This window comes from Hippocampus bargibanti, linkage group LG05 (assembly GCF_051943395.1).
Source record: "Hippocampus bargibanti isolate YZ-2025 linkage group LG05, ASM5194339v1, whole genome shotgun sequence".
Classification (NCBI taxonomy): domain Eukaryota; kingdom Metazoa; phylum Chordata; class Actinopteri; order Syngnathiformes; family Syngnathidae; genus Hippocampus; species Hippocampus bargibanti.
This window is the reverse complement of record NC_142738.1, coordinates 16,152,535-16,168,260: the sequence shown is the minus strand read 5'-3', so window position 1 is coordinate 16,168,260 and position 15,726 is coordinate 16,152,535. Positions and strand designations below refer to the sequence as shown.

The window sequence follows — 15,726 nt, the reverse complement described above, 5'->3', positions numbered from 1 at the left end:
ATTTGAATAATATTCGGTGATAAAGGGAATTGTTTTATTTTTAACAATTTTATTTTGTGATATGTTCTCGATAATTCGCACAAACGGAAGTCTTCTTCTACGTCATCAGTACGCATTCGAAACACGTAACTTGACTGTTGTCGCAGCGTGACTATGGGAGCCTCAGAAACACAAATTCGCTTTTGCTTATAGTCACGCGTTCTGTGGTTCGGTCGTCAATGTGTTAATTAAGTGTCATGCTGCTCTGGAGCTCGCCGTCCCCACGGGGCGCAGTCGGACTTTTTTGGACCGCCAAACGTCTTCGCACCACACGGCGTTGCACACGCCAACAGCGGTCTCCCTTCACGACTACCGGTGGCAAGTTAGCCAGAGAGTACGACGAGGGCGAAGCGATCCACCGGCCGCCTCTAAAGGAGTGGATCCTGAAGGTCAGTCCCTTCAGCACGTTGCGGGCACGCGTGAGTTGTAGCATCTCTGTCCGGTCCCTGGACCCGCACGCGTTTCCTGAAGCGGACCGAGCCTTCGTCGCGGTCCACGGAAAGGAGCAGGGGAAGGACGTGGAGGGCTTCAGTGTCCACTACGACGACCATGGCAAGGAGCTGTTCATCACGGCTGACAGGGCTGACAGCAGTTTGTCTGCCCATTTGTCTGTACCCATCAAGAGCAGTGAGTCCACATTACAACACAACATAATCCTACAGCATAATAGTGGGTAAAACTAACATCAAGATTAACTCATTCACTGTCAGACGTGCAAAAATGTGTCCGCTCCAGTGCCAGGGTTTTTGTCACTGTCACTTGAATTCCAGGATCCACAGAATATTGAGTTTTATGACTACATAAACATTCAATACATCGTTAGAAACCTTAGACTCTCTTCTTTCATCAGAAATAGTTAATTCCTAAATTATATGGGTCTGGAGTTATATGAGCTTGAAATGAGGGTGGCAGTCCAAAATACAATGCAATACATACATATTGATTTATATAGCGCTTTAACAACAGCTGAAGCTGGAACAAAGCGTGAGCATGGAAAAAAAGGAAATGCTGCCCCTTTGTGGAAAAGGAAAAACATTGCCTGAAGCCATGGCCAGTCTTTTATTGGCACCCAAACTTGAACACACAAAACCCAAACCAATTCAGGAATTGCAGTCTTCTTTTCCTTTCGGCTTTTCCCCTCAGGGGTCGCCACAGCGAATCAATGTCCTCCATCTATCCCGGTTTTGTGCCTGGCAGTTCAAGGCTCAGCATCCTTCTCCCGATATAGTCACTCTCTGTCCCCTGGACATGTCAAAACCATCTCAGTCTGGCCTCTGACTTTCTCTGCAAAGCCTCTAATATGAGTTGTCCCTCTAATGTACTCATTCCTGATCCTATCCAACCTGGTCACTCCCAAAGAAAACCTCAACATCTTCAGCTCTGCTACCTCCAGCTCTGCTTCCTTTCTTTTCTTCAGTGGCACTGTCTCCAGTCCAAACATCATGGCTGGTCTGTTTTATAGACTTTTCCTTTCATCCTAACTGAAACCCTTCTATCACACATCACACCTGACAGTTTTCTCCAGCCGCTCCAGCCTGCCTGGACACGCTTCTTCACCTCTTTTCCACACTCTCCATTGCTCTGGACAGTTGACCCCAAGTACGTAAAATCCTCCACCTTCTTTATCTCTTCTCCCTGTAGCATCACTCTTGCACTTGGATCCCTCTCATTCACACACATATATTCCGTCTTGCTGCGACTGATCTTCATTCCTCTCCTTTCCAGGGCATATCTCCACAGCTCTCGTTTCTCCGCCACCTGTTCCCTGTTCTCGCTACCGATCACAATGTCATCTGCAAACATCATGGTCCAAAGAGATTCTTGTCTAACATCGTCTGTCAGCCTTCCATCACCATAGCAAACAAGAAGGGGCTCAGAGCTGACCCCTGGTGGAGTCCCACCTCCACCTTGAATTCCTCAGTCACACCGACAGCACACCTCACAACTGTCTTACAGTCATGATACATGTCCTGGACCGCTCAGACATACTTTTCCGTCACTCCAGACTTCCTCATGCAATTCAGGAATTGCAGTGAATGAGTTAAATGCAAATGTGCTACTGATTTACTGTACACACATTTATTCTGTTGTGAATAAATTTAAGTGAAAATAAATGCATTCTTGCTGATAATAATTTCATTCCTGTAGATAAGTCATAGTATATATGTATGTATGTATGTATAGAATATGTAATTGTGTGTGTGGGTGGGTGTGTCTGTGTGTCAGATCTCTTCATTCGGACACACGCTGAAGGCAATGTGCAGGTGAAGAACATGGAGTGTGATATCTGCAAGGTGCACACAGATAAAGGTGACTGCTCACTGCGTTCAGTCAAGGTCAGTCAAGAAAAACACACTGACTGGGGAAACTTTTATTCGGTGCACCAACACAATCCAATAAGATCCAATAAAAGATAAGCTCTAGAAACAGCTGTCATAATGAAGTGGTGCAGTTACACACCTTCAAACAACAAAAATAAGAAACATCTACTGAAAGCAATCCCTCTTTTGGTTGTGCCAAGGGAAAATATTTGATGACTTGTTGATTCCGTTAAATCACAGGTATTTTATTTATAGGCCACATAGTGGGTATGGTTTCTCTTAGACGTCCCATATTACAGTGAAAATTACCATATTTACCGCTGTATAAGGCGCACCCAAAAGCCTTGATTTTCTTCAAAAGATGACCCTGCGCCTTATACCAGTATCTGAAACTCATGACAAAAAGTTACCGGACACCAGGGAAGACAACTCTGAAAAGTTGCCTGTCCAGCCATAAAGTTGCCTGACCCATTTTTCACAACTTGAAACACAATAAGACGGCTAATCGCTAATTTGTCCAGGGCGTTCGGGCAGACGTTATTTCAGGCATTGCTTATACGCAGGTGTACCTTATATGTGAATGAATATTGCGCCACAACAAGTCTTGCAACTATTGTCAGCAAGCACGACTTAATTTCCCCCTGGAAAAGAAGTCGTGCGTAACCCCAGCCTCTACTGTAGCGCCTTATAATGTGGTGTACCCTATATTTTATCTATTTATGCAGTGGGGCCTCTGTTTACGAACACCTTGCCTTACGAAATTTTCGGTTTACGAACGTTACATTTATGAAAATTAAACCTTGGCATACGCACTATTTTCGCGATACACACCCCCCACCACGGCTGGCTGAGTAATCTTCGGCGGAAGAACACAAAAGCACCCGACTGAACAGCGTCCCAGCCGGCCTACCTTTCCACACCCCCTTTCTATGAGTGCACACGTCGATCATCTTCAACGATACTTTTGCCGTTATGGGACCGAAAAAGATGCCACCACAGGCTCGTGTTCAGCCGAAGAAGAAACAAAACAAAATAACAGTCGAGGAGAAGAAGGAGATCATTGAGAAACACGAACAAGGTATGCGTTTGTGGCGTCACATGTGCACGCCACGGCTGTCATGTGAATCTCAGCCTGACACATCTCTCACGCTGTGTGTCACTTCCCTGAGAGTAACTTTCTACTACCATTCTACAAATAAAGAGCCCTGTACCGTCCACCATTGCCTTCGCAAAAAGCTTGACACAAAGGCGTTATTTAGTCAATGCTTTCACGTGACTAATGACACCGAAATTTTCACGTGCGAGTTGACAGCTGGGGAAAATATGTGGAAAATGTTTTTAAATACACCATTATTATTATAATTTATTTCCTTATTTTTATTTTATTTCTCATTTTTATTTCATCATTTATGTATTATTTTTTTTTTCCTTCTCATATGGCACGGTGAGCATGACATTACATAAGCACAAGTGCAAGAAATGTACAACATTTTATTGAGATGGTTATGTGATCTATGTTTCATTTTGATGCCTGGAACAGATGATGCTCAATGTGACCATGTTTTCCCTTTTTGAACAGTTCAGAATTTTTTTTTTAAATAAATAAATTTGGGGGTGCACCTTATACTCTGGTACGCCTTATACACCAGAAAATACAGTAGGATTTATTATTACTTTGACAACTATCAAAAGTGGTACCTTGTTTTTTTTCAAACACCAAAATGCTAAACCAAACTTGGTTCAGAGGTCAATGAAAAAATCACATACATGTAATTGCTACCCCTGACTGATACTCAGCACACAGAGCACCAACACATAAGTAATAATATACATTTTATTCAAAAGTGCCTTCCAAAGCTCTCAAGGACACTTTACAATCATAAAACAGGGACATAAGTACAACATATAATAATAAAAAAAAAAACCATGCTATAATCTCATTTCTTAAGTTATCAATGTATTTTTCCCATAGGAAAAAGAAAACATGTTTGGTCATGGAAGGTGAAAATCACGAAGTAAATTAATGACAACCTCCACATGTGAACCCACTCACTGATTTTATGTGTGCGCCTCAGGGCCATCTGGTGGAGGTTCGGTCAGGTGGAGATGTCACAGGCGAGGGCACCATCCATGGCAACGTGGATATCAGCGCTTTGGACAAGGGTGTAAGGACAACACAACATTCATGCATTTGAATCAATATCATCAAAAACACTGTACTCCTACATTTACAACATAAATTCTTCACTAATGTTAAACATATTCTAATTTACTCCCAACAGCCTGTTTGCTTCACTTTTATCCATTCATTTTCGATTAATTATCTTCACGAGGTTCACGTGCATGTGGGAGCTGATCCCTGCTGTCTTTGGGCAGTAGGTAAAAGAACACCCATCGGCGCTCCCACTCACATCATAGTATCAATTTAGAGGAGAGAGAATGTGTATACTCCACGCCAGTGACGTGTGATGAGGTTCATGGCTGTTGAGGCACTGACGTCATCACAGTCAGATTTACAAACATATGAACTCTACAGAGTAGCTTATTCACCATTCGTGTTGCCTTTACTTATAAATGAAGTCCTTCTGAAGAAAGGCATGGATAACTTCTTTGTTATCTTTCTTCAGTTTTAAAAGTCTCTCTGTGTCAATGGAGATCTCTGCCAGTGAAGAAAGTCGTCCTTGATCAGTCCGACTGTATGTTTTCAGTCTTTTCAGTGCTGAGAATGATCGCTCCACTGATGCCGTAGAAGCTGGAACACAGTGACGTGCAGTCAGGGGAGGCAGGTGAGGCCGTGCCTCACCTGTCATGGAAATATCAAATGAAAAAATAGATTAAACAGTTATGTTTATTTAGTGATTTGTACTTTAAAGTTCTTTTCCATTTAACTTCACCATTTCTGGATTTTTTTCAAAATCGCTGAATTTTCACATTTACCGTTCAAATACTAAGTAGAGACGAGCGGTGAGGCAGCAGCCGGCTGAGCCTCACCATGGATTGCGCAATGACTATGCTAACTGTGCTGGCTTGCTCTGCGGTGAGACCGCATTACTGACCCTCTGCATATCGCGATTAAAGTGTTCAAACACTTTTCGTATATAAACTAAATTTCTACAGTTCAGCTGGTGTATATAATGTACAGTCACTGTACATTATAAACACTGTCCAACAGTGTTTATTTTATTTTATTTTTATCAAAACTGTGTGCAGAGGTGAGGCACACAGTTCTCCTGCCTCATGACATTGGGCGCTGGTTATTCAAGAGATTCTTCTTGCAACTCCTCGGCTGCAGAATAATAGAATGAGTGACATCCAGCTACAGTAAACAGTTAGCAAGTTAAGTGCAACCATCCAGTCATTTTTTCGTGTTGCTTGGCCTCATTTACATATATAAATTGAAAGAATTTTCTAAACTAGACATTCAATCGAAGCAGGAGATAATAATTAAACAAAAATGGTGAAGTTAAATGGAAAACAACTTAAAAGTACAAATCACTAAATAAATATAATAACTGTTTGTTTTTTCATTTGATATGTCTATGATGACAGGTGAGTTAGGCCTCACCTGCCTCCCCTGACTGTACGTCACTGGTCCACTCAGAAAAGCCAAAGTGGGAATCGAACCCCGTACCTCTGCATCATGAGGTGGACATGCTAACCAGTCATCCATTGTGCTGCCCCCAGTACATTTATGTGAATTAAAAAAATTGGAGGTACAGTCTGATTTAGGCCTCAATTCATTACCATGTCACTCTAATCTCTGCGGGAGCTTCAAACTGGCCTATGTAATTTAAATTTTGTTTCTCAACTTTCCTTTAGCTGAGGCACATATTTAACAAAAGAGGTCTGTTTGCACACCACAAACATAAATGTCGTGAAAAGCGACGACACAGATTCATCACATTCTGCCATTTAGTGAAACAACATTTACCATATTTTCCGGACTATAAAGTGCACCGGATTATAAAGGGGACCTGCAATGAATTGGATTGGATTGGATTTGCCTTTATTAGTCTCGCAGTGGAGAAATTTACATTTCACACCAGAAAAGTGATGAACTAATCAAAAATCTGGTTGGTCAGAGTAAAACTTGTGAGAGCGAAGTTCTACAAGGAAAACATGTTTGTAGCCAGGTGCAGTCATTAGCACATCAAATAATCCGTATCTCTGGTTAGTAATATAGTGTATTTGTATTCAATTTTAATTAATTTATTTGCGCATAAATATTGATTCAGAGCGGCTGCGTGTGATGTAAATGACACACTTGCGTTGTGTTATTTTCTCCAGTGTTGGCAGTTTGTATCGAATTCCCTCCCACTGAAGGCTCAGGTCCCAAACTTGTAGTCAGTCAGTGGCAGTAAAGTAAGGCTAGGGGGCAGCAGCAGCATTCAACGCCGTCGACCCAGCTTCGAAGTCTTTGACCCCTTCACTTTGAGCCCTTCACTGCGCTGTGCATGTGTTGTTCAGGCAGTGCGTGTCAAGAAGCTGCAGGGCACCGAGATGAAAGTCTCTACCGAACACGGCCCTCTAGCGGTCAAGGCCGTCTACGCCGAATCCAGCTGCATCTCCTCCTTCACGGGAAACGTGGAACTGGGACTCATACATGGTGACTTACATATCCCCATAGTATACATATAATTGCATTATTTTGCATGAAATCGGAATCTATAAGATCCAACCATTGGAAAATGGGAATGTCCTCATTGTCGGAGAAGAGAAAACGTGCGTCACCCGTCTAGAATTTCAAACTCTTCCTCCGAGGCACATGTTGGAAACAATTATCTTGTTTACTTGCACTATTGTCTCAAAGCCACATTGACTTTTGTTGTGTTCTGCTCTGTCCAAAGGGGATGCCACTGTGAAGAACAGATCGGGCCATACACTCATCGGTAAACATTTTCTGATAGCAGCACACACCGGAATGCGCCGTGTTGATGATCAAATGTGAATTTTGTTGTTTTTGTCAGGTGGCTCCAATGGCCTGTTAAAGGTGTCCTCTCAAAGCGGAGACATCAATGTGTATGTGGGAGACGGCGCCAGCTCGGAAGTGCTCAGCCTGGAAGGTAGAAAGATGCCATTTTTTTCAAGTTGTGCAGTAAAAAAGTAGACCAAAAATATCTTTTTTTTAAACAGTCCTTCTCAGAAAATACTGCAGTCCTACAAAATCCTGCATTAACTTGCACAGTGCACCAACTTGGAAGTAAAACCAAATCACTATGAGTTGGTATGAAAACAAGTAGTTTTGCACACGCACAGTAGTTTTACGATCAATGTAAAGAGATGACCAAAAGTGATCATTTTGTTAATAAATTAATATAATACACATCACGTGGTGTTTTTTTTCTCCTAATTAGATACATTTTAATTCCAGAATCTTAACATTAAAGGACAACCGACGTCCCCGGACAAGTTATGTCCGTAATTTGTAAAATCTCTTTAAATGACTTCTACTGAGCGTATTTTAATAAGATTCCACCGCATATAGCTATATTTTACGCTTTAAGACTCATGCTGAATATTCAGGAAGTCTTGTTTTTGAGTTGGTGACGAGTCCGTACGTGACGTCACGAAAGGACCACTCACTGACCGTGAAAAGGACGCATTGTCCTTCCATCACGTCAATGTATTTTACTGTAGTTGTTTGGTCTGGGGACCTCGTGTTGCACCCTAAAGCCGCCAGAGGGGGTCCAAGCACCATTTAAGAATTTATCACCCTGTGGAAACGGAGGTGGCCACAGGATGTCGCCAATTTGTGCCTTTTTTTTGTGAGAGATTGTCCCCCAATGTTGCCTCAAAATGGCCCAAATAAATTCTTTAATCGATTGCAAACACGTATGCTTTGCTCTTCCTGAATCATATTCATAACTGGATGTGTAACAAGAAAGCATATTCTCCGAATCTGAAGCCATTGTTTTGATTCACAAGCAATGCAAGACGTCTTGGCGTGACGTCACGAAATGGGGGCGGGACTTTCTGAAAATGCCCAATTCGCAGCTCAATTTTTTGCAGATTTTGGACACTTTAAGTCATTTTTATTGGTGTTTTGTTGGTGTAATATCATACTGCATGTTTTGGGTATTTTAGATGCTATAAAAGGTTTTCTGGTGTCAGTTAAAAAACAAAAAAGTGACGTCGGTTGTCCTTTAAGGTTCTGGTCCACATTGATATTATGACTGATGTTTATTTTCCACCTTTCAATCCCAAATATCTCAATCAATCAATATGTCAACTGCTGTTGACTTTACAAATCTCTAACTTTGTCTTTTGTTATTATTTGACCTGCCGGGATTTAGAAAAATAACACGCTCGCTTGGACAAAGGCCTTTCACCTGTGTGAAGTAAAACTAAAGAAGCAATACTTATGAGATACCTTAAAATATCGACTCAATGAGAGTAACAAGAGTATTTGTACTTTTTTACTTTCCACCACTGGTGTTTTAATCCCTTGTGCTTTACTGTAGGACAGGTTTGTGTCCGTGTGCCGTCTTCGTTACGAGCAGATGTGGAGTTATGGGGTGTCAATGTTGACGTCAGCCCTGATGTTATGCTACAGCAAGTCCAGGAGAACACTACCGAAAACCAAACCAGAGTCACTGGTGAGCATATTTTTCTTCACGTAGCCCAGAATTTGGGTTGAAGGACACGCAAACACAATAAAGACTTTTTTTTTTATTCATGGAGGCCGTAGGTTATAAAGTTAATCAACTGTGACATTATTCATTCTCCATCTCTTTTAGGCTACATGAATACCGATGGTCCAGTGAAGCAGCGGATCAAAGTCACCACGGAAAAAGGCTCAGTCAGCCTGAGGACGCAAAGCTGGTTTGAGTCTTTGAAGCTGGGAGGCTGAAAAGTTACATTGTGGCAATGCATATGAATATAACCTGTCCTGACTGTAAAGAGACTGAAATAATAACACGATGCAATCACATTTTTATTTCATACAAAAGAGGTATTCATTTCAGTAACATTGATTTCATTCAAGAAGAAATAGTCTGAATAAGAGTGCATAGTTAAAACGGATCTAAAGATGAACATTCCCCAACAATGGGGTTTAAATATTTTTTGATGTAAGCTAATATGATTTAAAGTACATATGAACACGCACACACCAAAGTATATCGCAAAAATGACATCTGCCAAGATTATGCCGTGTTTGTTTGCTGCCTGAGTAAACAATTACTGGAGGTAGTGGTTGGAGAGATGGCGTTTTGGCCTCAGGATATTCCTTTCCTACAAGCCATTTATTGTTGTTGACATCATTATTTCCAACATTTTTCATCACTACTTTTATTCATTTTCCTTTCCACTTTGGTCAATAGTCCAATGACAAATCATTTTTTTCCAATATCAAGTGAAATATGTATTTTCCCCTTGCACTTTCTTTCCATGTTGCACAGCTGTCCAATGAAATGAACTATTAATGTTTTATGTTCGTCCTGAGAAAGTCCTCATTTTTCAAAACTGTCCAATGAAACCCCCTTTGGGGATTGTTAAATTCTTCACCCTCTTAATATCGAAAGAAACGTTTTTGGCCACTTGGTAGAGCATCTTGGTCTCAGGCAACTGGGTTTGAGACCCGCGGTGTGTGTTATTTAATCTTTTTTTTTCTGCTACAATGAAAATCTTGTCTTGAATGCTTTTCAGAGCCGGGCTACCTCCCTCTGTAGAAAATGAAATTCTTAAATGCAGGTTGATGCCCCACTGCTTTTCATCCTTATTCTGTCCAACAATTAAAAACAATCATCATTCAAGTGCAGTTTCGAGCATGGCTTGCTGAGGGTCGTTGGTTCGACCCCAAAGCTGAATGTTACTTCACCTTTTGTACGTTTGTCTGGCCTTTGATTCATGCTGTTACACTGTGCCCAATGGAAATTTCAGTAAAACAGGCTGTTATTCTGATACACTGACCATTGAAAATTAGGCTCAATTGTATTGCTTAGCCCGACTAGCATGGTTTCGCATAAGATAATTCACGGTTGTGGGTTAAAATGCAATTTTAGTTGCTGCTGAAGCTATTTTCAGTTTATCTTTTTTTCCCATTCTGCTTCACCAGGGGTGCCCAACCAGTCGGTTGCGATCCGATCCAAGTGGAAAATTGATTACAAAATATTCTGTATTTGTATGTTGGTGCATATCGAACCCCAAGCATCCTTTCAGTATAATTCTCACAAAAGTATCTTAAAATAAAATATAAAAATCGTGTCACATTCAACCTTACGGCCACGCGCGACCCCCCATTACCGGAAGTTGTTAGCGGTCAGCATGATTGTGCCATTGTCTTTTTAATTATTATTATTATTCAAAGTTTGTTTTGTGTGTAATTCACCAATGGCATTGCTAAAGAATGAGAATCTGAGGTGCCAGGAGAAACCTTTTGAAAAACGATGACGACGTTGCACCGAAGACGCTCCCAAAGTTCGCCCCATGCTGCCGCGTCAAGTATCGGCTAAGGTAGGCATTTATTACTTTTTATAAACCTGTGGCGTCACCGGTGCGCACCGCAGCTTTAAGCTTTAATGTCTTTCAATTCCTTGATCTCCTTGATGTGCGTCTCACCCTGACGCATATCACAGGCTTGAAAATGGTATAAAAGCAGCTGTCGTGGGACAGGGAGATTCAGACTCATCTCGGACTCAGACCCGGACAGACACACCGCTCGCAGAGACCTGCTCAGCATCGCACGGAGTTTCACAGCACGACTTGCTCGACTCTACTCCACGATCAAGCTCTGCGCATCATCTGCCTAGAAGATCTGACAACGAACCTACTTACAAATAAAGAGAAACATCAAACTCTTTATTGGCGAGCCAGCCAGGAGCACTTTTTTCCCTCCTCCTCAGCCCAATCAACTCTCCGAATGGAAAGAGACCAGATTTCCGCCGTCTCCCTCAAACTCCCCCCCCCCCCCCCCTGGCACAATGACATGGAGCTCTGGTTCCAAGTGGTTGACTCCCAATTCGTCAACCGTGGCATCACCCAGGAGATCACCAAATTCCACTATGAGAAGGTTTCTTCAGCCGTCATCTGTACAAAAGTGAAGGTTTCGGACGTTTCGCCTCCTATCCAAGAGGCTTCGTCAGCGAACTAAAGTCTGACTGGTCGTATCGGCCCCATTTATATATCCCTAATGTCCAGACATGGCGGCGCCGGACACAGCTATGATAGGTCCCTACTCTCACGTTGGGGGGGGGGGGGCAGAGGACCCCTCCCTGTGGCCCCACTGATTGTTCCTACATTCCTGACTAACGACTGGCCTATTACCCCCACTCCCACCGGTATCACCTCATCAGCATTGCGAAAGTTGCCTAACCTGTTTTGCCTAAGCAGGCTATTGTATGAACGATCCAAATTGAACCTCACCCCACCAGACCGGTTTAATGAAGGATTTTGTTGTTTTATAAGAATCGCTTCTTTTACCCCCCTTTCAAACCATCTATGTTCTTTCGCTAAGATTTTAACCTCATTGTCGTCAAATGAGTGGTTGCTAGCTTTTAGGTGCAAATGTACTGCCGATTGAGGCCCACTTGTATTATCCCTGCGATGTTGATAAAGTCTTTTTTTGAGTCACCCCAATGTACTGCTCTTTACAATTTTCATTCTTACAATGTATGGAATAAACTACATTACTTTGTTTTTCATTTGGTAGCCTATCTTTTGGATGCACTAATTTTTGCCTTAACGTGTTTATCGGTTTGAAATAAGTAGGAATTTTATGTTGCCAAAGGACTCTTTGTAATTTTTCCGAAACTCCTGCAATGTACGGTACTGCTACTCCTCTCCTTTTTGTATCTTGAGAATTATTGGTTTCATTCCCTATTCATTCTTTCTGACATTTGTTGAATGACCACTGAGGGTACCCACAGTTAGTGAGTGCTCTCCTGATATGTTTTGACTCCTTTTCTCTACCTTCAGTGCTAGTTGGTATTAGTTTAGCCCTATGCTGGAGGGTTCTGATAACTCCTAGTTTATGTTGTAAAGGGTGGTTAGAGTCAAAAAGTAAGTATTGGTCAGTGTGCGTAGCCTTCCTAAAGACTTCTGTTTTTAGCGCTCTGTCCTCTTTTATAATTACTTTACAATCCAAGAATGCTAGTTGGTTCTCTTGAATGTCCTCACGAGTAAATTTAATGTTGAAGTCTACAGAGTTGAGGTGATCTGTGAAGGATTGAATTTCTTGTTTCTTAATTATGACAAAAGTATCGTCCACATATCTAAACCAGTGTCTAGGTTTTGTCCCTGGGAAGGATGTGAGGGCCTGTTTCTCCATCTCTTCCATGAACAGATTAGCCACTATGGGTGAAACTGCTGAGCCCATAGCACAACCATGAATTTGTTTATAATTTTTTCCCGAAATTGAAAATACGTAGTATTAAGGCAGATTTCTAATAATTGGCAGATGTGATCCGGTTTAAGTTTGGTTCTTTCATGCAGAGAAACATCCGCCAGCAGCCTCGTCCTCACCACTGAGACTGCTGCTGGGGTTGGGACAGATGTAAAGAGAGAAGTCACATCGTATGATGCCAAAGTTTCCTCAGGTTCCAATATGAGGTCTTTGATCCTCTCTACAAACCCTGTGGTGTTCTCTACGTGATATTCTGTGTTACCAACCAATGGAGCTAAAATAGTTTTTAAATATTTGGCTACATTGTATGTAGAGGAGTCAATGCTACAAACAATGGGTCTGAGGGGGAACCCTTCTTTATGTATTTTTGGCAGGCCATAGATACATGGCGTGGCCTCTCCCGGGTATAATCTAAAATACATCTGTTTGCCAACGACGTTCCCAGTGTCCGGTGATCGACCTTCTTCGTGCCTCTCCGTGTGGCCGAATGACCCGGAGCGGCAGACGTGTGCATTTCCCAGAACGTCTCGCCTCCTACCGGCTCTTCTGAGTGCGTCCGGCTCGTTTTTTCTTGCGTCGCTTTACCCGACTTTGGATCCAGGAGGGGAGCCCTGTGGCGTCATCGGTGCGCACCGCAGCTTTAAGCTTTAATGTCTTTCAATTCCTTGATCTCCTTGATGTGCGTCTCACCCTGACGCATATCACAGGCTTGAAAATGGTATAAAAGCAGCTGTCGTGGGACAGGGAGATTCAGACTCATCTCGGACTCAGACCCAGACAGACACACCGCTCGCAGAGACCTGCTCAGCATCGCACGGAGTTTCACAGCACGACTTGCTCGACTCTACTCCACGATCAAGCTCTGCGCATCATCTGCCTAGAAGATCTGACAACGAACCTACTTACAAATAAAGAGAAACATCAAACTCTTTAAACCCACAAGGTCTTGTGTCTGTCATTTTTTCTTTTTCGTTTGTGTTCTGGACCCTTACGGTTGTTGCTCTTCATGCTATGCGTGAGTGTATGCGTACAGGTGCGCTAGTTTCAGTTGCTTGAGAAGTCGACCTTCGGTCAAAAAAGGTTGTTATACTGTCGCTTGGATATCACACTCGCACCAAGGCACAATTTCGAGTTCCCAATTAACCAGTCATGCATGTTTTTGGAACAAAAACTTTAGCCATATTTTTCTCGTTATTGGGATTGATTTTTATACTGTACTTGTGTATATGTATTTATACTGTATTTTTATACTTTCCACTATGTACAGTTCTTTTTATGAAACTTCTGTTTGTGCAGTTGTACATTTCAGTCCCCTGACATTTTTGTTTTTCGCATGGAATACCCCCACCCCTTTCAATTTTGCTGCTGTAGATTGCAAATTTCCCCACTGTGGGACTATTAAAGCCGTTCTGATTCTGACGGCAATAAAATGTGTAGGACATGGAAATGCAAATCATTCTTCATTGGACAGCTATGTTTTCATTCATTGAAATGAGCATTTTTGCGAGAGAACTGTGGTTGAGACATTGGATGGGTGGATGGATCGTAATAATATAATGTCAGGTTTCTGTGTAAGTGTTTGAGCCTTGACAGAGGTTTGAGCTGTACAGTGGTTTTTGTAGGCTTCCCCGACGTGATGATCAAAATCTCGCCATTCTCTGTGCACACACATTGCTTTATCGTAGCCACAATTTGGTTTGTTCGTTGCTGTACTCCCAGTGCTTCACACATGGCTGTAGTCTCATGGCAGCCTCCCTGAAACACACACGCACACACACATACACACGGTATGCACATAAACATACATGTAAACAAAAAGTAACAACAAGTGGTGTACTCTTGTAAATTTTGACGCTTCGTTCCTTGTTAGAAAACAGCTTGAATTTCTTGTGATTAGTGTGTGGAACCATGTGCAGTGCAGATTGATGAAGTATTTTTTTCTTCAGTTCTTACTCTGAGATGCGGTTGCAGCCGTGCATGGTGATTGATGAGAGCGGAGGACAGAGCCTCTCAATGTATTTAATGGCGCGATCGGTTAAGCTACAGCCGCTCACGTCCAGCTCTCGCAGGTATTGGGCTGCTCCATGTGAAAGGCACTGCATTGCCATGTCGGTTATCTGTGAAAAACAAACAATAGTCGCGAAATGAAGACCCCAAAATTAGTTTTTTAGGTATTATTATACAGGGGCCTGATACAGTGTTCATTCAGCTGCAGCTCCACTTAAGATGGGAAAAATACTAAGCGCCACTTTGACCAATCAACACCAAATTAGGGTTGAATGTCATTATGATAGGAAACATGAATAACATTTCTAAACAAAGAAGTCAACAGGAAGCTGACCATTTTGGTCTAAAGCAGGCATTCTGGATTTATGCCAGTGTTTGCTCCAATTGGGACCACATATCCCCGGCAGGTGATATGTCATTTTAAAATGCCTGATTATTTCCTAGGCCCGTTAACGGATGCCCTCAATTCTAATTTGTAGTGGCTCTCATTAGATTGTACATGACGTATGAGCGTGAGTATATTGTATACCTTGAAACAGCCTGCCATCCGCAGTGTCAGCAGGCCTCTGCAGTAAAATGAAAAGGCTTTGATGGCCTGGTCGGACAGTTCAAAGCAGCCAGACACGTCAACGTACTCCAGATCTGTCAAGTACTTGCACAAATTCTACCCCAAAGAAAACAGAGGAATAATTCATTGTGGCGTATTAAAAACTCATCCAAATATAACACTGTCTGCAACTACAGGAAATGTTTGAGATTTGTAACTTTTAGTTGTTATGTTCTTCTGGAAAATGCATCAGGTAGGTAAATAAATACGTAAACAAAATTGCTAGGTGATCAAATACTTCGCATTTTATAGTCACATTGGGGTTGGTTGACAGTTGGGGAGATATGAAGGAATGCCCATTATGTTGGTGGACTTGGTGTACCTCCATACCAACGTCTGTGATGTTGATACATTCGGCAAGAATCAATCTTTTCAAGGGAACTTCCTCCAGAGCAGCCAGGCCCTAAAAA

At 42.2% G+C, this 15,726-nt stretch overlaps 2 protein-coding genes across 3 annotated transcripts in view; one reads left to right on the top strand and one right to left on the bottom strand.

Moving 5' to 3' along the window:
* The first annotated feature begins 109 nt into the window (after positions 1-109).
* On the top strand, positions 110-10,114 carry fam185a (family with sequence similarity 185 member A). Its single transcript, XM_088996923.1, has 8 exons — positions 110-666; positions 2,266-2,375; positions 4,436-4,525; positions 6,828-6,966; positions 7,208-7,249; positions 7,328-7,423; positions 8,822-8,956; positions 9,098-10,114. The coding sequence occupies exons 1-8, from the start codon at positions 237-239 to the stop codon at positions 9,208-9,210; spliced, it is 1,155 nt and encodes a 384-aa protein (XP_088853049.1). The 5' UTR covers positions 110-236; the 3' UTR covers positions 9,211-10,114.
* A 140-nt stretch (positions 10,115-10,254) lies between these two features.
* Positions 10,255-15,726, bottom strand: part of fbxl13 (F-box and leucine rich repeat protein 13) — a 35,368-nt gene continuing 29,896 nt past the window's right edge. Inside the window, exons 18-21 of one of the 2 annotated variants that reach the window (XM_088996919.1) lie at positions 15,639-15,719; positions 15,239-15,373; positions 14,656-14,819; positions 10,255-14,457 (exon numbers count right to left, since the gene is read on the bottom strand). In XM_088996919.1, the coding sequence (XP_088853045.1) occupies positions 14,379-14,457; positions 14,656-14,819; positions 15,239-15,373; positions 15,639-15,719 (459 nt within the window). In that variant the 3' untranslated portion in view covers positions 10,255-14,378. Of the gene's footprint in view, positions 14,458-14,655; positions 14,820-15,238; positions 15,374-15,638; positions 15,720-15,726 lie in introns of those variants that run through there. The other variant, XR_016115035.1, reaches the window with a different exon arrangement.